The following is a 27,103-nucleotide window of genomic DNA, read 5'->3' on the forward strand; positions in this document are numbered from 1 at the left end:
CGCTTCAAAGGACTAAAAGCCCCACCCCAAAGGACTGATAGCTCCACCTTAAATAACTGATAGCTCCACCCTAAAATGCTGATAGCCCCGCCCTAAAGTAGTAACAGCCCCATCCAAAAGGACTGATAGCCACAACCCAAATAACATATATCCCCGCCTTAAAGGAATGATAGTCCCACCCAATATGACAATTAGCCCCACCCTAAAGGAATGACAACTCCACCCTAAAGGAAAGATAACCCCATTTTAAATGACTGATAACTCCACCCAAAATAACTAATAGTCCCGCCCTAAAGGACTAATAGGCCCACCCAAAATGACCCGCCCTAAAAGACTAATAGCCCCACCCTGAATTACTAATAGCCCCACACCAAATGACTGATAGCTCCTCCCTAAATGATTTTCAGCCCCACCCTAAATGACTGATAGACCCACCCTAAAGGACTGATAGCCCCACCTTAAAGGACTGATAACTCCACGCTAAAAGAATGATAGCCCCGCCCAAAATTACTAATATCCCCGCCCTATAGAACTAATAGCCCCGCCCTCAATGACTCATAGCCCCACCCCAAATGACTGATAGCCCCACCCTTAAGGACTGAAAGCTCCACCCCAAATGACTGATAGCCCCACCCTAAATCACTAATAGCCACACCCTAAATTTACACTTCCTCATTTGTAATGTCAATCTGGCAACCTGTATCTGCACCGAGTCACTGTCGGAGGGGCTGGGTGAAAATACCCTCTTCGATATTTTGAATTTGGGCTGTAATACCTACTTCAACCACTAGTTGTCAGTCCTCCAAACTGCACCTTTAAGCAGTAAGTTTGTTTTAAAGATGTGGATGTTTCCTCATGTCTGTACCTGGCTTGATGGCGGCCATTACGGCTCTGGAGGACTTCAGCACGGCTTCATAAACGGCTCTCTGGTCGGCGGTGAACTTGCCATTGGCTGGGAAAGAGCATGTGATGTCGGAGGAGTAGCAGTAATATTCACCGCCCATGTCAAACAGACTGAAAAACAGACAGAAACACAACTGTTGTGGAGGACAATCCATCTGCAGCAACCTGACAGCAGATCTAACACACTTCTAATGCTGTGCTTTGAGTTTAATGATTTGGCTGGGTGATAAAATCAAAAACAAATTATCTACATTTTATTTTATTCTATTATTAGCACTATTATGTCGCTGGTTCAAGTCCCGGCAGGGTGAGTTGGCATTTCTGTGTGGAGTTTGCATGTTCTTCCTGTGTTCGCGTGAGTTTCCTCAGGGTGCTCCGGTTTCCCCCACAGTCCAAACACGTGGTACAGGTGAATTGGGTAGGCTAAATTGTCCGTATAGTAAATCAGTGTGAATGAGTGTGTATGAATGTTTCTCAGAGATTGGTTGCAGCTGAAAGGCTGCTTAAAACATGTGCTGAATAAGTTGGTGGTTCATTCTGCTGTGGTGACCCCAGATTAATAAAGTGACTAAGCCGAAAAAAAATGAATGAATCTATTAATATTAATATAATTGTACTACAGTAAGTCTGTAAACTATCATTACCTTCACATGTACTGTAAAAAAATCCTTAACCTCCTAGTGCTTGAGTGTTCACATGCGTGGACAGGTCATTTGAGCTTTTAACTGGCTATTTAAAATACTCTGAATGTTTTATATTTTGTTACTGTTTTGCAGCATATGAAGTGTCCCAAACCCAATTTTTAATTGTTAAAAATAGGGCAAAAATAGTTTTTAACTCTCTGATAGTCAAAGCACGTTCAAAAAAATAAAAATAAAATAAAAATAAATAAATGAATAAATAAATGAATAAATAAATTAATAAATAAATAAATAAATAAATAAATAAATAAATAAATAAATCCATGGTATAAATGTATTAAAACAGTCAGGAAAAAGTGTTTCATGTAAATTGCAACCACAAGTCTACATATATGGACATAATTTTTCACTAAAAGTACATCATATCAAAAGATGATACTTAGATTTTTATACTAATTAGGCTCCAATAAGCCCAAATAGCAAAGAGAAATAAAAAAATGCATGTAAAAAAACATCTTGGGCCTTAAGATGTTAAATTAGCAGTTTTTTCCCCATTTATTCATGCGTTTGAATTGCATTATGAGAACTTGATCTTCCTTGCAACCACTTTTAACCTTAAAGTGGCTTTTATTGACATTTATAATAGTTTGCAATGCTATATAGTCAGTGTTGGTGTTGTATATTACACTACAAACACCTTGTAATAAACTGCTAGTGCATTTTCTGTTAATTTATTTCACTATATTACATTTAACACTACTGAAATGCCACCAAAAGTCACTTTGTTAAACTGTAGAGTTGAATTTTCAACATCAGAAGTGGACAGAGCAGGGGTCCGTTCTTCGTACGTGGATTACTCAGTTAGCTGGATTTGGATATTGACAATTTGACACGATCCAGGATCGTTTCGTTCTTCAAAGCTGATCCGAGAGTTGTTGTCATAGCAACAGTTCTGCTAGGTCAAACCTGATCGGGAGCAGGTTCAAGTCATATAAACAGGATTAGATCGGCTCAGCCTCAGTTCATGCAAAGATAATAAAGTATGTTCCGAATTCTGATATTTTCTTACAGTAGTAGTTACACTTGGGAAAATGGTAAATATTTTTTAATTTATATATAAAGTTATAGTTATTAATAAAATGATTAAAGTTATACATGTTAATAAAACTTATGCAGTCTGCACCCTCGAAATGAAAGTTCAAAGACTGCCACCTGCTGGTGCAAAGAGAAAACTTATTGATATGAACTTTTTAGATCGCTTTAGTACAATAGAGGTTTTTTTTTTTTTTTTAAGCAATAATACATTCATGCAGTCATAAACATGTTTTGACAGTTAATATGCCAGTGATTTGATGCTTCACAAAAGTTGCAGACGCCTTTACCAATATGAAAATGCTTTTGTAAACAACCAGTTATTCTTTACACCGATTAATAAAACGGCTACTATTATAAAGAAAATATTTTCTAAACGTAGAACTAAATACACTGATATGCATTGAAATACATGATGAATTCTCTTGACACATGAAAGTGTAAAGCCTGCAGCTCACAACACATGTGGAAGGTTATTGCGTGTCATATTTAACAAGCCGTTTACTGCTAATTTGATGTAATTTTGCTCACATGGATAATTGAATATTAATCAGATGATGTTATTACGCTGCTGTGCCGTCAGCCAATTGCTGCATTGCTGATCATGATTTTGAGGATCGATAGATCTGTCCTTCACAACACACACAGCGATCTCAGATCAGTTTATCGAGACATTATAATCTGATTTGCGAACTTGTTTGAAGAACCAAATTAGCGAGAGATCAGTTATCAAGATGAACAGATCCAGGATCTGCCAAATCATCTTAGATCATTTAAGCGAGGTACGAAGAACGGACCCCAGAGATCAACATCCCATAATGCCAATCACAACCAGAAATAAACCCAAAACACACAAAGTCCAGAGACCGTTCATAAACAGATGTTGGTTACAGTGTATGTATTTCTCTCATAGCGTGCTAGTGTTTATTGTCCAGCAGAGGGCAGTGTGTGTCTACTTATAAAGAGAAGATGAAGCTGAACACCACTGAACAACTCAAATCAACAAGATAACAGAGAGACAGCATGATTTCATCAAATAAACATGACATGCACTCTACACGAGGCTCTTAAACTCACCACATGTCTCCGTCCTGGATGGTTTTGTCATTGGGAGCTCCGGCGTGTCCGTAATGCAGGATGGAGGAGTTGTTCCCACTGCCAGAAATTCACATGTTAAAGCCCTCAAACTTTAATTAAACTCAACTACGTTATCCAGATTCCTTAAGTCTTTAAATGAGCAGTGATGATCAGTAACGTAAGTGTTGAATGAAGCTTTGACCGAGAGCTGAAATTAACATCATACTTCACTTTAAAGTTTAGCCTTGAGTGAATTGAACAGTGTATTCATCTGAATGACCAGAGCTGATGATAAGAGACAGCACCACACGCCACATGTAAGCTATAATTACTGGAAATGTTGTGGGCAGCATGGTGGCTCAGTGGTTAGCACTGTGGCCGCACAGCAGGAAGGTCGCTGGTTTGAGTCCCGGCTGGGTCGGTTGGCATTTCTGTGTGGAGTTTGCATGTTCTCCCCATGTTGGCGTGGGTTTCCTCCGGGTGTTCTGGTTTCCACCACAGTCCAAACACATGCGCTATAAGGGAATTGAAGAACTAAATTTTGTCTACATTAATAGAATTGATTGATACTTATAGATTTAAAGAAGACATTAGATACAATAAATCAATATATATTGGTAAATAAATTAGTAAGGTATGGCAGTAGAGGAGTAGCCTTGGACTGGATAAGCAGTTATTTAATAAACAGGCAACAGTTCATGGAAATTGGCAATCATAAATCTTCATACCTAAATGTTAATTGTGGCATACCACAAGGATCAGTTTTAGGTCCAATATTGTTTATACTTTACATTAATGATACGTGTAAGATGTCAGAGTTGTTTAAGTTTATTTTATTTGCAGATGATTTGAGTATCTTGTTCTGGGGATAATTTACCAAAACTTATGGAGTTGATTAAAACAGAAACTAATAAATTGAAATTGTGGTTTGGCATAAACAAATTGTCATTAAATATAAGTAAAACGGGGTTATGTTATTTGGAAAATTAAAAAGTCGTCATAATATAGATTTAAAAACTGATAGTGAAGTTATAGAAAGAGTATATGCAATTGAATTTCTTGATGTTGTATTGCAGTGGTTCTCAAAATGGGGGTCGGGACCCCCCCGAGGGTCGCGGGACAATGAAGGGGGGGTCACCAGGGGCCTCATGTATAAACGCTGCGTACGCATAAAAACTTTGCGTATGCCAGGTTTCACGCTCAGAATCGCTCACGTTTGGATTTACTAATGATGAACTGAACGTGGGAATGTGCGCAGCTCCACGCCAACTTCATGCCTGGCATACGCACATTTCTTGTGTGTGTCTGTTATACTTCCATTGGCGACTCCTAGAGGCAGTTGTGTTAAATTGCACACTACAAAGTGTCTTTGAGCCGTGCAATGGCAGCTGTATGAGACGGGTTCATCAGCATGTCTAGCAGGTATATAAGGTTGCCATATCATGCAGTTGACCAGCCAAACATTAAAGCACAATTTGCAGCGGTCACCGGTTTTCCCAATGTAATCTGAGTGATCGACTGCACACACATTGCTGCACGCGCATTGCTATAAAGGCACTTCTGAAGATGAATTTGTATATGTGTATCAGAAACATTTCCATTCAATAAATGTGCAAATAAAATAGGATGCACAGACTTATTAATGATTCATTCTTGTCTTCCACATGATGAAGAGTAGGCAAAATCTGAAATACAGCGGGGAAAAAAAAAGAATGAGTTCATCAGACGCTGTATTTGAACTGGATTTGGAGTTCATGCTTGAACGTGTCAAAACATGGTACCATGGGTTATATGAGCTACACCACTCACGCTTTTCAAGACACTGCAAAATTTTACATGTATAAATCATGCTATGTTTTTTATCCACTTTTATCCAGTGCGATCTTCAGACTCAACTGTGTTAACCGCATCAGCTTAACTCTCCCACTCTATTTTTTTCTGTTGTTGTTAATTCCGGAGAACAAACTTGCAAATAACACCGCTTTTCTCCGGTCTACCTCCGAAAGCAGCACCTCCAATTCACATTCTGTTCAAAGTTTCTCTTCTTGCTTGCTTTTGCCATTGCTTTTTCATTGGGTTTTGCCAAAGTAGAGTCATTAGTAGGTCCACACGGAATCTGCGCGTGCAGAATTCCACAGATTTTCCACAGAATTCCGCAGATTTTTAGCCCATCATTAATTCTGTTTATTAACTTTGAGAAAATAAGTGTAAATCGAAATTTATTCAGTTTTAAAATTAATTACAGTAATATTATTGACTAATATGAAAGAGTTTATCAAATTTAAGTACAATGCAGTTTGTACAGTAATATTTTCTGTCTTTCAGTAGATATATTATATGAGACTTGCTTTGTTTACCAAATAAAGTGAATCTAATTGGATTTGCATTTTAAACATTAAATAAACGTAAAAAAAGGTATTATTTTTTATATCCCATATTAAGGTTTTAGTTATGATACTCCCAAAATAATTCCGCAGAAATCCGCGGATTTTTACCAAAATTTTCCACAGAAATAGCAAAAAACATCAGCAGATTCCGTCTGGCCCTAGTCATTTGCATATTCATACGGGGGAGGAGGCAGGGAGGGGTTTTGCGCTCGTGCACGTGCGCTCAGTTTCACGTTCATTCAGAAGTACAAAGAGAATATGCGTTGGATACTGCGTACGCAGTGTTTCATACATCTGATTTTTTTTCTGCGTACGCACATTTACAGCTTTGTGCGTACGCAATGTTTTAGAACGATTTCAATGCAAGTCTTCGTACATGAGGCCCCTGATGATTTCCAAAAATCTATTTATTTTTATTAAACCATAAGAATTAGCATATTTTATCCATAACCTACTGAAGAGAAAAAAATCGTCGTTTATACTTACTATATACTATATAGTTACTATGGTAGCTTATATTTACTAGCTCTATTGGATTGCGACCCCTGGGGTAATTACATTATATTAAAGACACAGCAATAGTGTCAGATGCAGCAGATTGCACCAGGTAAACTTTCTGGCCCATTTACAGCACTGACATACATTCATTTATTTAATGAAGAATTGCATGCAAGGTTTCTGTATTTATAACCATGAGTTGGAAACCGCAAATAAATAATGTGATATCAAAATTAGTCAAAACTGTAGCAATAGTGTATAAAGCAAGACTGATCCTGGATAATAAATCAATGTACAGTATATATTATACAACTGCCGTCTGCAGCACTATGTATTATTTATGGGGTCTATGTTATAAAATGTACATGTACAAGTGGAATCAAACATATAATTTGTCAAAAATGCTAAAAGGATAAAATATGTCTCATGTAAAAAGAAGAGATGAGTAAAAGAAGAAATAAGTTGAAGTAATAGAAGAATGATGTGTGTGGTAATGGGGTGGGAAAATAATAAGCTTGTGCTTCCTGCTCCATCTTTGACTACATTTTGTTAAAGATATTGTATGCATGATATTTCTGTTCGAAAATAAATAAATCAAATCTAATTAAATCAAATTGTCCGCAATGTATGAGTGTGTGTGTGTGTGTGTGTAAATGGGTGTTTTCCAGTACTGAGTTGCAGCTGGAAGGGCATCCACTGTGTAAAACATATGCTGGATAAGTTGGTGGTTCATTCCGCTGTGGTGACTTCTGATAAATAAGAGACTAAGCCGAAGGAAAATGAATGAATGAAAATGTTGTGTGGAAACTGATGTACATGAGGATTTGAGATTTTAGAGCTGCAGTAGAGAGATGGTTTGAGGAGAGAAATTATGTAAATGTGAGCTTATTCTTCATATATAATCATATAAATTATAATATAATAATAAATTATAAATATAATAAATAACATAAATTATAATATAATAATATCTAAAGTTAAATTAAAAGAATAATGTACACACACACACACACACACACACACACACACACACACACACACACACACACACACACACACACACACACACACACACACGCACACAGTTATAATGATTTGCTGTGGTTATTGCAGTGTAAGGTCTGGTGTTGTTTGTGTAATATTCAGTGAGAACATCAGTAATTACCACAGCAGACTCTGAGTGCTGACTGCGCTCTTTCTCTCTCTGTCTGGATAATTTACAAGTTTCCTCGTCTTCTGCACTGGAGTGTGTGTGTTTGTGTACAAGTTTGTGCATGTGTGTGTTTATGGGTCTCTCTGTCTTTCTGTCTGTCTGTCTGTCTGTCTGTCTGTCTGTCTGTCTGTCTGTCTGTCTGTCTGTCTGTGTGTGTGTGTGTGTGTGTGTGTGTGTGTTTTTACCTTCCGCAGATGCAGGTGTATGAGGTGTGCCGCATCCCTCCGCGAGAGTAACAGTAATGCTGGAACAGACTGAAACACACATGTGAAATCAGAAGAACAGATAACACACACTTAATACACTTCACTGAACATCTACACATGGACTTCACCTATACACTACATAACTGCAGGTTAACTGTTTACATATGATACCTTTAATTGTTAAAGCTATTAGTTATTAGATAAAGTTATTAGTAACTAATAAAGTTACGTTACTGTTGCAGTAATGCGCACCTTTTGTAAAACAATAATTATTGAATGCAAATTATATAAACAAGTGAATTTGAACTGAACTGAATGTAGCAGGAGGAAAATGATGCATACTCTTAGTTTGGACCATTAAAACTGAACGCATTGCACATTTAGTTGCATGATGTTTTGAATTATAAATAAATGACCTGAAACATAAGAAGACAATGTAAAATATTATACGTCTAAGTGGCTCAGTGGTTAGCACTGTGGCCTCACAGCAAGAAGGTCGCTGGTTCGAGTCTCAGCTGGGCTAGTTTTCATTTCTGTGTGGAGTTTGCATGTTCTCCCCGTGTTGGCATGGGTTTCCTCCAGGTGCTCCGGTTTCACCCACAGTCCAAACACAGGTGGACTGTGGGGGAATTGATCAACTAAATTGGCCGTAGTGTGTGTGTGTGTGTGTGTGTGAATGAGTGTGTATGGGGTTTTTCAAGTACTGGCTTGCAGCTGGAAGGGCATCCACTGCGTGAAAAACATATGCCTGAATAGTTGGCGGTTCATTCCGCTGTGGGGACTTTTAATAAATAAGGGAATAAGCTGAAGGAAAATGAATGCATGAATGTCTAAAGCAACACTAAAGGTCATTTTCCCACAGTGACCTGCACTAACATTGCAAAGTGCAACATGAAGAGTCTGAAAGATGCCGTCAGTCGATATGAATGAAGAGTGGCGGCCTTAGAAGACCTTGATAACTCCACACATCAACAAAACAGAGATGCACACTGATATAAAGCAGAGACATCTGAGATTTTCATCTGCTGCAAAACATCCTACAGACATGCATTAAAGGAAAACATGAGCTAAATCAAGACCTGAAGATCAGATATTTATGACCACTGAGTGGTACAATATGGTACGGTACGGTACGCTTTTATGGCTGTTTTCACTGTCAAAGGGTACAAAAAAGCAAACTGTACCATACCACTTTTTGGGTATCATTTTGGCCCGTTTCCACTGAGTGGTACAGTACATTATGGTACAGGTCGGTACGGGTCACCTTTACCAGGCTTGCATTTCCACTGCCAAAAGGGTACCAATATTGGGCATGGTGTACAACAGAAAGTTTCAGTCTACGTCATTCTAGCTGGAGGAAATGTCAAAGTAAAGCCGTACGGGTCGCTCACATATTATATGAGAAGCGTTTCACACAAAGCAAAGGCTTTACACACATAAATACTGTATAAATGTTCATTACTATGAACAGGATTTGATTATAACTGCAGATCAATGATGCAGAATAGCCTACGGTAACGTCTGCGATTATATAAAACAAACAAATAAATGCAACATGTATGAACACACTCAGCCCTTTACCGTCCCCGATATGTTACCAATTATAGAAAAACTACACACAGAATACATTTACTCCTTATTTGGCTTCAAAAACAACACACAACATACAGCCCACAGATGCAAAGCTCTCATCTGAATCTTTAATCTTCAGCAGCACATGCAGCCTCTGTTACCATACGCTTACACCGAAAGCGGCGAGAGCGCCAAATTAGCCGGAAGTCATTCATTTTCATTGAGAGCCGGAGACGATAAGCATCTTCGCCGGTGTGGTCATCAAAGAGAGTTGAAATCAAGTCAACTTTATGGCAATGAGCTATGATGCGGTTCAGCGGCAAGCAATCAGAATGAAGACGTCCACTGCTTGAGAGAAGTTCAGAGAACAGACCTGTAAACTTTGGTTCCGACCACAGTTGTTCCCAAGGGTTTGATTATTGCGGTCGCCGGATTTCCAATTATTTTCAATGTTTTCTTACAGGGACATACATTAAACAAGTTACTGGCAAGTTACTGATGTGTATATTTATATCTTTATAAAAGATAATCTCATGCAACAGTACAAAACAGTACTGCTGCTTCAGGATATTTCAGACATGTGGACACATTGGATAATTAAGTGGACCACATCACATGCAACTTAATCTTCCAGTTAAATGAATTTGATAAGAAGTGCGCAACATTTTCACGCTAGAAAGCATGTTTTATGCAGGAATGTAACTGATATGCTGAGACAGCCCCTTTAAATATGTGAACAGTGTCGCAAATTTCGACGCTCTCACCGCCGGAGCTGAAGGCAGACAGCGTTGTCACCAGGGCTGCCAGAGCACAGTTAGAGTGTAATTCCGTCATTCCCAGATCAAAATAGTCCAGAAGGTGATGATATTAGTTAAACATGGCAGTTTGTTTATGGTTTAGGTTGCTGAAAGAATCATTTGCTCCTTTGTTTTATCAGGCTTCTCCTTTGCTTTTTTGCGCATCATTCTCACATTTGTCCGTTTCTGAAAGGATCGGGTATTAGAAGTGCTTCAATAATCACACACACGTTATTATCTTCAGCTCAAGAAGTTCCTTATTTCGAATAAAGACACGCAGCGAGCTCCCTGGAGAAAGCAGAACCACTCGCACTTTTAGACGGGCTCGAAAAACAACAGCAGGACACAGCAGATTTGGTTCTTAACGGCTTTGTGGCTGTTAATCAAGACAACAACAAGGTTTGTTTGAGCTGGGTCGAGCATGGCTTGTTATTATATGTATATATTATTACGGTGTAATGTTTCAGCTGTGTTTTTATAAATGACGCTTCCTTTGTTTCTCCTGCAACCACAGAGCAACAGACTAACAACACTGACTTGCCTGATTACCCTAACTTGCCTAATTAACCTAGTTAAGCCTTTTAAATGTCACTTTAAGCTGAATAGTATCTTGAAATATATCTAGTCAAATATTATGTGCTGTCATCATGGCAAAGATAAAATAAATCAGTTATTAGAGATGAGTTATTAAAATTATTATGTTTAGAAATGTGTTGAAGAATTCTGCTCTCCGTTAAACAGAAATTGGGGAAAAATAGAGTAATAATAATTAATAATAGGGCTAATAACTCTGATGGGCAGCACAGTGGGTAGCACAATCGCCTCACAGCAAGAAGGTTGCTGGTTCGAGCCTAAGCAGGGTCAGTTGGCATTTCTGTGTGGAGTTTGCATGTTCTCCCCGTGTTGGTGTGGGTTTCCAACAAGTGCTCCGGTTTCCCCCACAGTCCAAACACATGCGATATAGTGGAATTAAATCCGCCGCATAAATGATGTGCTGGATAAGTTGGCGGTTCATTCCGCTGTGGCGAACCCCAGTTAATAAAGGGACTAAGCTAAAAAGAAAATGAATATATTAAATATAATTCTGACTTCAACTGTATATAAAACAGATATGCCTGAAGCATGAAACACCCTTCACCCAGTTTGAGAGCAAAGAGGATGAGAATCTGTTTCTGAAAGTGTGTGTGTCTGTGTTTGTCTCAGCTTTAATTAAAGCATCACACGCAGCCATCAGGATGTCGGTGAGAGGGATTGATGCTCCCGCCACATGAAACAAACCATCATGACACATCAGACTATTAGAGGAAGAGCTCTGAATCACACACACACTCTCATCCTCTAATGGAGCGACTCTTGACTCGTCTCTGTTTGGGCTCTTTCTCCTCTGATCAGCACAGATATGCTTTCAAAGGGAAACCAGCCTAGGAGAAGAAAAAGAAATCACGGCATATTCTGAAGTCTGTGCTCTGGTCGCTTCATGTGGCAATGTTTTAATGTAGAGCAAAAGCGTAGAGATGCTATCCTCGAACCTGCTTTATTTTGCATCAATTTATAGTCAGGAAACGATTACAAATTACATCAAAATGTTGAGGGGCCATCAAATGGATGTTTACAATACTGCCGTGGATCTGAAATGTACAACAAAATGTACCGCAAGTAATGCATTTCAGCTTCACAACATTGTAGACAGCGCCCTCTAGTGGATTTTTCATCTGAAACATGCAGAAAAATATACCATAAGTAAGGTATTTTAAATTCGCAAAAATGTAGATGGCGCCCTCTATTGGATTTGACATCTGAAACATACAACAAAACGTAACGCAAAAGTATTTCATATTTGCTAAAATGCAAACAGCACCCACTAGTGGATTTGTTATCTGGAATGTACTACAAAATGTACCGCAAGTAATGCATTTCAGCTTCACAACAATGTAGACAGCACCCTCTAGTGGATTTTTATCTAAAACACGCAGGAAAACGTACCATAAGTAGCGCATTTTAAATTCGCAAAAGTGTAGACAGCGCCCCCTAGTGTATTTGTCATCTGAAACATACAACTAAGCGTAACGCAATCGTATTTCAATCTTTGCTAAAATGAAAACAGCACCCCCTAGTGGATTTGTTATCCGAAATGGACTACAAAATGTACCGTAAATGTATTTCATGTTAAGAAAAATTTAAACAGCGCCCTCTAGTTGACTTGTCATTTGAAATGTGCAGCAAAACATACCCTAAATAACATATTTAGGATTCATAAAAATTTAGACAGCACCCTCTAGCAGATTTGTCATCTGGAATGTACTCCAAAACGTAATGCAAATGTATTTCATATTTGGAAAAATGAAAACAGCACCATCTAGTGGCCTTGTTACTTTAAATGTGCAGCAAAACGTACCCGGAGTAACATATTTCAGATTTGCAAAAATTTAGACAGCGCCCTCTAGTAAATTTCTCCTCTGAAATGTACAACAAAATATACCGTAAATACCATTTTAGATTTACAAAAATGTTGACAGCGCCCTCTAGTGGATTTGCCATCTGAAATGCGCAAAAAATGTAGCCTAAGTAACATTTTGTAAATTTTTAAAAATGCAGACAGCGCCTCTTAGTGGACGTTTTTTTGAAATGTGCAGCCAAATGTACATTTCAGAATAGGAAAAATGTAGACAGCGCCCTCTAGTGGATTTGTTTTCTGACGTAAACAACAAAATGTAACGCAAACGTATTTCATATTTGCAAAAATGAAAACAGAGCCCTCTAGCGGACTTGTCATTTGAAATGTGCAGCAAAACGTACCCGAGCAACATATTTCAGATTCCCAAAAAAATTAGACAGCGCCCTCTAGTGGATTTGTCATCTGAAATGTACTAAAAAATTTAACCTAAGTAATGTATTTGAGCTTCACAAAGATGTAGACAGCACCCTCTAGTGGATTTGTCATCTGAAATGTACTACAAAACGTATAAATAATGTACTAATTAACTAAATACTAAGTAACATATTTTAGACTTTTAAAAATGTAGAAAGCGCCCTCTAGTCAATTTGTCATCTAAAACATACTACAAATAATAACCGTATAAATAATGTATTCCATATTCACAAAAATCCAAACAGCAACTATTTTGCACACTAAAAATTATGTATATAATATGCCATATGACATATAGCCTATATTTCTGAGGTAATCTGCTACGTTTTTTAAATGTGCAGAGTTGTAGCTGCTTTACTGGGCCTACTACGCTACTGTATTTCAATACTGCTCATTTTGGTGGTACTTGGAGAGACTACTTTTTTCTGAGGTGGTACCTTGATGAAAAAAGTTTAAGAACCACTGCTCTAGAGGGTTTGTCATCTGAAACATGCTACAAAACATACCCTAAGTAACGTTTTTAAGATTCACAAAAAAGTAGACAGCACCCTCTAGAAGAGCTGTCATCTGAAACGTACAACAAAATTTACAGTAATATATTTTAGATTTGCTAAGATGTAGACAGCGCCCTCTAGTGGATTTGTCATCTAAAATGTAATACAAAACGTAACCTAAGTAATGTATTTGAGCTTCACAAAGATGTAGACAGCGCCCTCTAGTGGATTTGTCATCTGTAATGTCTAACAAAATGTACCCTAAGTAACGTTTTTTAGATTTTTAAAAATGCAGACAGTGCCCTCTAGAGGATTTGTCATGTGAATCACACTGCAAGACATACCCTAAATAACGTATTTCAGATTCACAGAAATGTAGACAGTGCTCTCTATCGAATTTGTCATCTGAAATGTGCAACAAAATGTACCATAAGTAACGTTTTTTTTTTTTTTTAGAATTTTACAAATGCAGACTGCGCCCTCAAGTGGATTTGTCGTCTGAAATGTGCAACAAAACATACTCTAAATAAAGCTTTTTAGATTTTTAAAATTGCAGACAGCGCTCTTTAGTAGATTCGTCATGTGAAATGTACTGCAAACATCCTATGTAGCGTAATTTGGATTTGCAAAGACGTAGACAGCGCCCTCTAGTGGATTTGTCATCTGGAATCTACTACAAAACGTACCCTAAGTAACGTATTTTAGATTCACAAAAATGTAGACAGCACCCTCTAGTGGATGTTATTTAAACGTGCAGCAAAAAGTACCCAGAGTAACATATTTCAGATTCGCAAAAATTAAGACAGCGCCCTCTAGTGGATTTGTCATCTGAAACGTGCAAAAAAATAAAAAATAAATACCCCAAGTAAGGTTTTTTCGATTTTTAAAATACAGACAGTGCACTCTGGATTTTTGCTATCTGAAACATACAACAAAACATAGCCTAAGTAATTTCAGATTCACAAAAATATAAACAGCGCCCTCTAGTGGATTTGTCAGCTGAAATGTACAACGAAAGGTACTGTAAGTAATGTTTTTCTCAAAAATCTAGGCTGAGGCATGTTTTTCCAGGCTGTTATTTTTGCAGACTCCTGAAGTAATCTTGGCTGAAATTATGAATGAAATTTGCTGTGGTCCTAACCCAGGGTTAAAATAAAATCTGTAAATATACAAAAGTGAAGCCTATTGTATTAAATACTAGCAGAGAGAGCACAGAAAGTCTGAGCAAACAGCATGAATATTGCACACGCAGCCGTTTTTGTCCACAACTGTTGTTCTCTGGAGAAGGAGCAAACAATAATTGATGGAGCTGTAATTAATTTCAGCTCCAGCCAAACAGAAAGCACACAGACGCAGAAGTTCACAGCAGATCCGGCTGAAGGATCATGCGGCTTTTAATTGGCTGATTTCAGATGATTGTTTCTGACGGTGATGAAAATTCCGCTCGGTTTCTTTCTCCATTATGAGCAAACGAAGAGCCAAACACTTCCTTCAGGGTCTCCGTGTGTTTATTACAGATTGTATGATTGAGTTACGCTGGATTAAATCAAACGCTAACTAGAGATTTGATGCTGAAAGCCATTATAATGGAGGAGAAATTGTAACCTGCATTTAAAAAAGCAGCAACATTTCATCTGTTTTCAGAAAATGTTCATGCTTATTTCATGGTTTCTGTATAGGATCAGGTGATTCTGAAAATGGGAGTTATGATGCTTAAAATACAGCGCTCAATCACACAAATAAATTTCATTTTAAAATCTATCCCCATAGAAAACAGCTATTTTGAATTATAATAATATTTCACATTTTTTACAGATTTTATTGCATTTCTCCTTAAAGAAATGTGGCTTTGAGACAAAAAAAACACTTAGAAAAAATAAAAATAAATATATATATATATATATATATATATATATATATATATATATATATATATATATATATATATATATATATATATATATTACCAACCTTAAACTTTTGAGCTGTAGTGCAGCAAAAGTCTGAATAAAGTTGGTAAAAGCTAATTAGGAAGCAGAGTTTAAGCTGTAGACTCGCAGTGAGTGGTCTGTTCTGTGTCTCTGGAGCCAATTAACTGCTCACAAGTGAACAATCTTTAATGATATAAACAACATTTGCTCTGTGGCTGTAATATATCACGCAGCTAGTGTCATTTAGCTTGTGACACCGCAGGTTTCACAGACTGCATGAATTGCTGATACATTTCAAGCCCTTTCCAATAATTTGATGTACCATAACTGTATACTTTACAGACAACTGAAGGCATTATTAATGCAAAATAAAGCAAAATACTTAATTGTGATATGATGAAAAAAAAAAAAAATACATAATATATATATTATTCTCAAGTGGAAGACCAGACAATCAGTCCTAAAGCCCCAGTGAAGTATATAAGTTTTTTGCATTATATATATATATATATATATATATATATATATATATATATATATATATATATATATATATATATATATATATATATAAAATTTATATATAAATATAAATAAATATTTATTTATTTATATATATCGTTATTTATATATAGCGTAAAAATATTTACGCTTTTTTGGGGACAAACACTGGACAAACATACTTTTTAAGGGCCTTAATTTTTTCATAATTGCTTTATCAACTTTTTATACTTTTTAAGACACCCTATTTTAACAAAGGACAAAATCTGAGAACCAAATGAATGACATGTTCTTTAACAGAACAAATCACAGAAATCAACCATCAGGCCATTTTAGACATATGTAGGACGAAATATTTTTAATCCCTGTATTTATGTCTTTATTTCAGGGACAGATAATGTACGTTTCGAGTAGAATGCCCCATAATATAACAAAATAATTATTGCATCATGAAAATTTTTTTTTTATTTACATTATATTACACTTACAGTTAAAGACAGAATTATTCACCATCCTGTTTATTTTTTGCCTAATTTCTGTTTAACATAAAGATATTCATTACTAATAACTTTATATTTATTATGAACTATTTATTTATTTATTTATTTGTTTATTTGTTTGTTTATTTGGCAGGGACAGTGTACATTAATTAGCATTTCTGCCAATGCACCAGAATTAGCCCGAAGGCTATTTTTTATTTTATCTTTGTCATGATGACCACCAAACATTAGACTAGATATTCTTCAAGACACTAGTATTCAGCTTAAAGTGACATTTAAAGGCTTCACTAGGTTAATTAGGGTAAAGTTAGGGTAATTAGGCAAGTCATTGTATAACAGTGGTTTGTTCTGGAGAAAATCCAACACTAATATTGCTTAAGGGGGCGAATAATATTGACCTTAAAATGGGTTTAAAACTATTTAAAACTGCTTAAAAAACAAATAAGACTTTCTCCAGAAGAAAAAATATTATAGGAAATACTGTAAAAAATTCCTGAATCTGTTCAACATCATTCAGGAAATATTTAATGAAGACATTCACAGGAGGAGGAATAAATCTGAATTTAACTGTATATACACTATTACATTATGGGTTGCTACAGATAAGCACCTCACTGACCTTCTGAGTGACTTTCAGATGTTTCTTTGCTCATTTCGCATCTATAAGTCATGAGTTTAACTGCAAAAGCAGACGAAAAAGCTGAACTCCTGCACAGGCAGCACTTCTGATCTCTGCCTTTACACATTTAATATTTCCTTCTGTTATGGGTATAAATTATCAAACGCTATCAGGAGCCAGCTATTGAGGACTATTACAAATGCTTCTTCTGAAATACAGTGTGTGTAATTAGCTGTACAAAGCGTTTTATGGGGTTTTTCTGCTGAGTTCAGCGTGAAACACAGTAAAGTCTGCACCTGCGGCTCTGCCTGGATCACACGCTGCAGACTGTTCATTTCTGCACCGTAACCAAAATATGCTTATTGATTGTTTTCATTTTATTTGCTCAAGTTTATTTGTAAAGTGGCTAATTTTTATTAAATTGCTAAATCTTATATATAGCAATCATAGTGCTGTGTGTTTAAAAAGTACATTATGAATAAAATGCATACGCATGCACTGATTATTAGGGGCCAAGCACCGTAGGTGCGTAGGCACCTATTGCTTTCGTTAGTGTTCTTCTTCTTCCGTTTCTTCCGCCGGATTTGAATGGCAGCCCATATAGGCGTATGCGGGAAAGTTGTATAATTTGGCACAATGAGGCCAGTCTCAACATTAATCAGACCAAATATGAAGTCTCAAAATCAAACTCTCTAGCGCCACCACTAGTCCAAACTTTCACGTATGTTTATCATGATAACTTTTGAACCGAATGGGCTACAATCAAAATTCTTTTTTTCTCTGATTCCTTGGCTCAGTCTGATTTAAACGCACCCTATGACGTCATTTTCCGTCATGAATTTTTTCGCGCTATTTTAAATTTTTCGAAAAACCTATTTGATCGAACTCGTCCTAGGCCGTTTCTCCGATTTTCACCAAAACTGAATCACATGATCTACAGACCATGCCAACCAAAAGTTATGGAATTTAAGTTGATATGACCAAACGTTTTCGTTTAACTTGCGATCAAATTTTACGAAGAACTTGCAAAAATGGACTTGAGACGATATCTCCGTAACGCATTCACCGATTCACACCAAACTTGGTGTGTGTTATGACAACTAGGGTTTGAGGTTATATGCGGAGTTTCGGCGCACTGCCCCCTAGTGGTCCGGAGATACAAAAAAAATTACTTTTTGGCTTATAACGTCTCAACCTTTCGTCCGAAACTCATAAAACTGGTCTCATTACATCCGGCAGAGCACGTCGCGTTGAATGATGTCTGATTTTCACAGGTCAGCCATTTTGGGCGTTGCCCATTTCCATTTTAGGCCAAAAATGCTATATTTTACCAACATATTCACATATCATTACAAAACATGGTATACATCTTCAACCCCATGCCCTGAAAGTACTCAAAAACTTCTGGAGCAGCGCAATCTTTTGGCCAAAAGTGCTTGGCCCCTTAATTGCTGCTTGCAGCTATATTTATTATTAATATTATTCATTTTCCTTGGTTTAGTCCAAGGGTGTCCAAACTCGGTCCTGTAGGGCCAGTGTCCTGCATATTTTAGTTCCAACCCCAACTAAACACACCCGAACCAGCTAATCAAGCTCTTTCTAGGTATGCTAGACCTTCAGGAAGGTGTGTTGGAGGAAGCTGGAGCTAAACTATGCAGGACACCGGCCATCCAGGACCGAGTTTGGACATCCCTGGCTTAGTCTCTTTATCATCAGGGGACGCCACAGCGGAATGAACTGCCAACTTATCAAGCATATGCTTTTCACTGCGGATGCCTTTCCAATTGCAGCCCAGCACTGGGAAACACCCATACACACTCACTCATACACTACGGCCAATTTAGTTGATCAGTTCCCCTATAGCGCATGTGTTTGGACTGTGGGGGAAACCGGAGCACCCGGAGGAAACCCACACTAACACGGGGAGAACATGCAAACTCCACATAGAAACACCAACTGACCCAATCGGGACTCAAACCAGCAACCCTCTTGCTGTGAGATGATCGTCCTTACCACTGAGCCACCATGCCACCCTAAATAAAAAACTTTATTTAGTTTAATTGTTTTCACTTTAAACGATTTCAATTTTTCATTTCACTTTGATTAAATTAATTTAACCTTTTATTTTGATTGTTTTCGTTGTTTACGCTTAGGTTTTTTGCCTTTCATAATGATATTCATAATGTGGATGTGGATATTAAGATAAAACGTTTATTTTTTAGTTTGGTGTTTCTTTTAATATTAATTATTTTTATTGACATATTTACTTAATTTACTTTAAAACAGCTTCAATTTGATGAAGTATTTTGATTGGTTTCCTTGTGGCGGCACGGTGGCTCAGCTGTTAGCACTGTGGCCTCACAGCAAGAGGGGGTAGAGTTAGGATGATTCTAAGGGCCCACGGCATTTTGGAGCCCCCAGTGCTACTATTTGGGGGTCCCCAAACCCCCCCCCCACTCTTCACTTTCATCGCAAGCGGACCGTACCGTCCCTGACTGAACTAGTACAACACACGCACATGTATGCATGCACACACACGCACAGCTGTCTACTTCAGGATCTCTGCAGTGTGATCCACTAATATGCATTAAAGTGGGACTTTAGCTTCATATCTCTTCATTTTCACAGCACATTTGCATGTTAATAATTCCCTGAAGACATTTTAAGAGTTTAATTAATCAATTTATTTTACAATTTTGCATGACTGTAATCTGCAGGTTTTTAATTTGAGGCTCCAGTTATGATGTTTCTGATGTCATATATTATAGTGTCTATTTAGACATTTAAAAATAACTATTTTCACATTTCATTATAGTAATTATATAAAACACTTAATTTATTAGTGTTTTTTTTACCTTTTTTATATAAAACTAGGTAGATTTTGTATTGTATATTATATTTAAATCATTTAAAAAGTTTTTATATCTTAATTGCTTTTATTTTTCACTTTATTCATTTTCCTTTAAACTACAGTATGTACATCATATAAAATATTTTATTTAATACTACAATGTGTTTTTCTTTTTAAAGCATTTCAATTTTTAAGTTTTTATTAACTTTAAATATTCATGACTGCATTCATTTCTAGCTTTTTAATTTCAGCCCAGTTCTAAAAACTGCCCATTAGAGAAATGTTGATGTGATGCTGTGCTGTTTCTGTGCATTTGGCATCTCTGTATTCATCATTACTCAGTCTCACCATCTGCATTTCTTAAATGAATCACACACACACGCATGCACAAACACACACGCACACACACACACACACACACACACACACACACACACACACACACACACACACACGCACACGCACACGCACACGCACACGCACACGCACACACACACGCACACACACACGCACACACACACACACACACACACACACACACACACACTCACACGCACGCACACACACGCTCACGCACACGCACACACACGGGTGCACAGGTGTGACCATGCATAATTCATTCTGCTATGTGTGTAATAAAGCCAAAATAGAAAACTGCATCCTCACATTACAATGACTCGTTGAAGGATATTATTCATGATATGATACTACAGAAAGTTGTGCAGTTTAAAGAAAAATACACATACAAGATGCACGCACACACACAATACAGAAACAAACAAGAACAAAAAAAATACAAAACGAAATGAAACAACAAAACATAACGCAAAAAATTTAACAAAATAATAAAACAAAATGCAACAAAACAAACAAAACTAAACAAAATGCAACAAAACAAAAATAAAACAAGAAACTGAAACAAAATGAAACAACAAAATTACAAAACAAAACGAGACAAAAAACAAGAGATGAAACAAAACGAAAAAGAACAAAACAAAAAACTTAAAAATAAACCCAAAACAAACAAAAAACAATAAAAAACAAAACAAAATTGAAACAAAACAAAACAAAAAAAAAACAAGAAATTAAACTATTGGAAACAAAAAAACGCAAATACACGAAAAAACAATGAAACAAAACGAAACACAATAAAACAACAAACAACAACAACAAAGAAAACAATAAAACAAAACACAACAACACATGAAACAAACCACAAAACAGAAACGAAACAAAAAACAAAAAGAAACAAAACAAAATGAAATAAAAAAGTAATAAGCAAAATGAAACAATGGAACAAAACAAAATAAAAAACATCATAACAAAACACAATAAAACATGAAACAAAACACAAAACACAACAAAACACGAAACAAAACAAAAACAAACAAAACAATAACAAACAAAACAATAAAAAACAAAAATGAAACAAAACAAAAAACTAAACAAAACACAAAAAAAAACAAAATCAAACAAAATCAAACAAAATAAACACACTAAAACAACATAATACTTAACATAAAACACAAAGCAAACAAAACAAAACTAAAATTAAATGAAAAAATGAAACAACAAAATTAAATCAAACAAACAAACAAAAAATGAAAAAATAAAAAGCAATAAAAACAAAACTAAAACACAATAAAACTTAACACAACTAAACACGAAACAAAACAATCAAGAAACAACATGAAACAGAAAGAAAAAACAAGACCCGAAGCAAAATGAAAAAGAAAAAAAGCAATAAAATAAGACAACAAAACAGAAATCAAACAAAACAAAACTAAATAAAAAACTAAACTAAACCAAACAAAATGAAACAAAACAATACAAAACAAAACAACAAAAAATGAAACAAAAAAACTATAAAAACAACAATAAAACAACACAATAACAAAACATAACACGAAGCAGACAAAACAAGACAAAACATAATAAAACATGAAACAAAACAGAAATGAAACAAAACAACACAAGATAAAATGAAACAAAACAAAAGAAACGACGAAACAAAAAAAAAAAAAAACACAACAAAACATGAAACAAAACAAAAAATGAAACAAAAAAATCTAACAAAAATGCAACAAAATACAAAAAAAGCAACCACAAAAAGAAACACACACACACACATGTGCACACACGCACAAACACATCCCTCAATCCCATGATGCCCTACTGCCGGTCGACCGGACGTGTGTTTAAAGCAGCACAGATGGAGGATCAGGATAATCTCATCTCTGCGCTTTAAATCCTAATCAAGCGGCGCTCAGACGGACGCTAACCCCGCACAGATGTTTATCAGCACCCACATCTGCATTTTCATCTGGATTTATCGCTGGGCAGTCTTATTTTCTGACCCCGAGATTCAGACATCCACACAAACACAAAATCATTTCACCGAGTTACACAGCTCTCAAATCTCCAGCGGATAATTACAGCAGAATACCGCTTCTGTGCCGTCGTCAAAAACTCACAGAGATCAACATGAAATCAACAACAAACACGAGACATTGAGTTTTACAAACAGCTGACATCCTCAAATCTGGACATTTGTTTAGTTTGCAGTGTGTGTTAATGTCAAAATATGCATACGTCATGTTAATAGAAATACTTTTTATGAGTAGTGATGTTAGTTGACTCAGTGTAAGCCCGTTTGCGATGGTGTACGTGGTGTTCAATTTCACATATAGCTGCCACTTGCATGGCGGACAGCATCTGGCGATTATATGAAGGATTAAACAGAAGCTCTCGTGCTAGATGTGGCAAACAGTTACCTGAAAACTCCATCCCACAGACTTTTCATAGCGGACTTGAAGCCAACGGAAGTCTTTTATCCACTCTTCAAAAAGTGTAGATGGTGGATTAACATTCAGCACATGTTCACTAGTAAGATGTGTCATTATTTATAACTTTAGATGTCATGGTTTTTAAAACAAAATCTGTCAGTGTTATCTTCATTCTCATCTTCAGCGCTTCACATTTTCGTGGTAGTAGCTCTCTCTGTCATCCCAAGCCAGAAGGCACTGACTGAGTGATTGACAGCTGATATTTCAGTGCTAGAGCAGTGGTGGGCCAATAAGAAGAGCGTGAAGGCGGGGCAAGCATTACGGACTTGGCTTTGTTTACTGCAGCAAGTTGACATGACAACTGTTTTAAACCATTCCTGAGCGCTGCGTTTCGTGTTTCAAGTGCAGACAAAGAGCTTAGAGATGCATTCTGTGTGAATGTCTCTCGAATCCGCACGTGGTGAACATTTTGCAGTAAAAACTGGTCGCACACAACAATTTCATGCACGCGCAGAAATGCTCCCAAATATATTTTGAGGTTGCATACATAAAATTTTAGGCGCATATGCGACCAAAATGGTTGCAATTTCAAGCCCTGTTCATTCATTCTTATTCGGCTTAGTCTCTGATTTAGGAGGGGTCCCCACAGCGGAATGAACCGCCAACTATTCCAGCATATGCTTTACACAGCGGTAGTCCTTCCAGCCACAACACAGTATGGGGAAGGAAGAAAGAAATAAAGAAAGAAACACACACACACACACACACACACACACACACACACACACACACACACACACACACACACACTTAAACTCACTCCTTTATCTCTCCTCACCCGGAGGAAACCCAAGCCAAAAAGAGGAGAACATGCAAACTCCACACAGAAATTGCAACTGACCCAGCCTGGACTCAAACTAGCAACCTTCTTGCAGTAAGGCGATAGTGCTAACCACCGTGTCGCCTCTTTACTGCAATTTGAAACTGTATTTTCTTTACTGTAATCATTTACATTTACATTTAGTCATTTAGCAGACGCTTTTATCCAAAGCGACTTACAAATGAGGACAAGGAAGCAATTTACACAACTAAGAGCAACAATGAAGAAGTGCTGTAGGCAAGTTGCAGGTCTGTAAAGTCTAAGAAGGGAAGTATTAGTATGTTTTTTTTTTTTTTTTTTTTTTTTTGGGGTACAGTTAGTGTGATATTCAGGTCTTCAAATCAGTCAGTCTTCAAAATGAACACACAAAATGGTAAAATGTAAAGTTTTGAAGCGTTGGTCTGTGTTTGAGTAAATCCAGCGGCTCCGGCTCTAATGAGTGTCTTCATTTCTCTTTAATCAGCCTTAAAAGTGTCCTTTAAAGGCCACTTTGCCCAGACGTCTTTATATTCACACACTGTAATTAAAGTAAATGAGGGACGGAGTTTTAACGAGAGGTTAGTGAACACAGAGGATCCTGCAGGAATAAACGAGACTGAAAACAGAGCTCAGGGTTTGACTAATAATATCCTGATGATCAACACACATTTACAGTCTGCGCACATCAGAAACATGTTTTATTGATTTATTTTTGCTTTTGTTTTATGTTTGTTCAGTTTTAATTTCTAAAAAAAACTTTGAGGAATATTATGTGTATTTTTGCATTTTGTCATATAGACGAATAACCAGTTTGTAAAACTTCAGGATGCGGCAGCAGCGAGGTTGCAAATTCGGGAGCACATATATATATGCACAGATATTCTCTCTCTCTCTCTCTCTCTATGCTCGCATGTCTTTATTCAGAAAAAGAAAAACAGAAAGAAAAACATGTGCAAATGAATGCAGCAAGAGTTCGCTGTCGGAGAGGAGTAGATATGAGGCTGAAGTCTCACATCAATGCTGTATTTTTAGCAGCATTTGAACGGAGAATGAATTTACTCGGATGCAAAGGGAATTTCAAGTTTCAGACTGTGCATTGGACTGCAGGAGGAATAATAATAATAATAATAAAATAATAATAATAATAATAATAATATAATAATAATAATATAATAATAACAACAACAACAACAACAACAACAATAATAAAATAATAATAATAATAAAATAATAATATAATAATAATAATAAAATAATAATAAAATAATAATAATAATAATAATAATAATAATAATAATAATAATATAATAACAACAACAACAACAACAACAACAACAACAATAATAAAATAATAATAATAATAATAATAAAATAATATAATAATAATAATAATAATAATAATAATAATAAATAATAATAACAATAATAATAATAATAATAATAATAATAATAATAATAATAATAAAAATAAAAATAAAATAATAATAATAATAATAATAATAATAATAATAATAATATATAGGTTATATATATATATATGAGTAATAAACTTGCAGAAATCAATCAAAAACGAGTAATGTGTAAGATTCAGCAGAGCGTGAACTTACCTGATATAACATGAGAACTGCAGAGTCCAGCATTTTTAATAAGTTCCTCACTCCATTCAGCTCTTATGATGGCTGTTAGCCAAAGACGTCTGCGGTTGGCATTAAAAGCAGTGTGGTGTACAGTAAAAGTTTTCTATTTTTAGATATTAGATTTTAGACATGTTTGCAACCCATGTGACATAGGTTGGACATTCCTCTATAGCAGGGGTTCCCAAACTTTTCAGCCCGCGACCCCCAAAATAACAATGCCAGTGACTCGCGACCCCCAATATCCTCTGAGGTGGTTATGAATACAGAAACCTTGCATGCAATGACGCAGACACACCAATTACATTTTTGTCAGTGCTTTAAATGTGCCAGAAAGTTTAACCTGATGTTATAAAATCAAAATGCATCTGACGCTATTGCTGCCTTTAATATACTGTAATTACCCCAGGGGGCGCAATCCTATAGAACTAGTAACTAAAAGCTACTATAGTAACTATATAGTATATAGTAACTATAAACGACTATTTTTATTTTCAGTATAGTTATGGATAAAATATGTTAATTCTTATGGTTTAATAAAAATAAATAGATTTTTGGAAATCACCAGGCGACCCCCCCTTCATTGCCCCGCGACCCCTCGCGGGGTCCCGACCCCCACTTTGAGAACCACTGCTCTATAGCTTCAGTTTGTTTTTAGAAATGGTAAGAATTTGGCTTAATAAACAACATTTCTATCTTACATTGACGTTTATGTGACATTTGTTGCATCAACGGTGCAGTTTTCCTCTTTAGTCTCTTCATAATTAGTTATTTTACTAGTCTGCTGCATATATTATTGCTTTAGACCGATGCAGTTTCCAGAAAGGCGTTTGGCCGTCGGTGTTAGAGTCTGCAGCTGTGGACGACACACACTTTGCCAGTAGTTAACAGTGTCGTGTGATATAGGTTAATGTTGACCTGATGGCGCTTGCAGCATTAATGTCACATAATGAAGACGACGTGCTAGTGTTATCTGTGGAGCAGCATTACACATGACCTGTGCCTTCTCTCATCATATTTACTGACACTGCAGAACACACACACACACACACACACACACACACACACACACACACACACACACACACACACACACACACACACACACACACACACACACACACACACACACACACACACACACACACACACACACACACACACACACACACACACACACACACACACACACACACAGTGAGAGAGTAAATGTGTGAGCGCATGTTTGTGCATACATTTGTGTGTGTCTGTGTGAGAGTGTCTGTTTGTGTATATGTATGACAGCATGCATTTGTGTGTGTGTGTGTGTGTTTGTGTGCTTTTACATTACTCATTTTTAACGAATCTCCTCCCACAATCTCCTGTAGCTCCACCCACAGACAGATCAACACAGCCACAGCCGTGTGTGTGAGATGAATGTGTATGTGTGACAGCATGCATTTGTGTGTGTGTGTGTGTGTGTGTGTGTGTGTGTGTGTGTGTGTGTGTGTGTGTGTTTGTATGCGTTTACATCACTCATTTATAATGAATCTCCTCCCACAATGTTATGTTGCTCCGCACCAGACAGATCAACACAGCCACAGCCGTGTGTGTGAGATTGAGTGAATGTGTGTGTGTGTGTGCATGTATTTGTGTGTTTCTGTGTGTGTTTACATCACTCATTTATAATGAAT

General features: G+C 36.6%; 1 protein-coding gene across 2 annotated transcripts in view; it reads right to left on the minus strand.

Annotated features, from left to right (window-relative positions):
• pepd (peptidase D) overlaps positions 1-27,103 on the minus strand; it is a 100,009-nt gene that overhangs the window by 1,502 nt on the left and 71,404 nt on the right. The window contains exons 1-4 of one of the 2 annotated variants that reach the window (XM_073928925.1): positions 8,969-12,586; positions 7,997-8,847; positions 3,714-3,791; positions 866-1,014 (exon numbers count right to left, since the gene is read on the minus strand). In XM_073928925.1, coding sequence (XP_073785026.1) covers positions 866-1,014; positions 3,714-3,791; positions 7,997-8,136 — 367 coding nt within the window. In that variant the 5' untranslated portion in view covers positions 8,137-8,847; positions 8,969-12,586. 2 annotated transcript variants of the gene reach the window in all.

This window comes from Danio rerio, chromosome 18, assembly GCF_049306965.1.
Source record: "Danio rerio strain Tuebingen ecotype United States chromosome 18, GRCz12tu, whole genome shotgun sequence".
Taxonomy (NCBI): domain Eukaryota; kingdom Metazoa; phylum Chordata; class Actinopteri; order Cypriniformes; family Danionidae; genus Danio; species Danio rerio.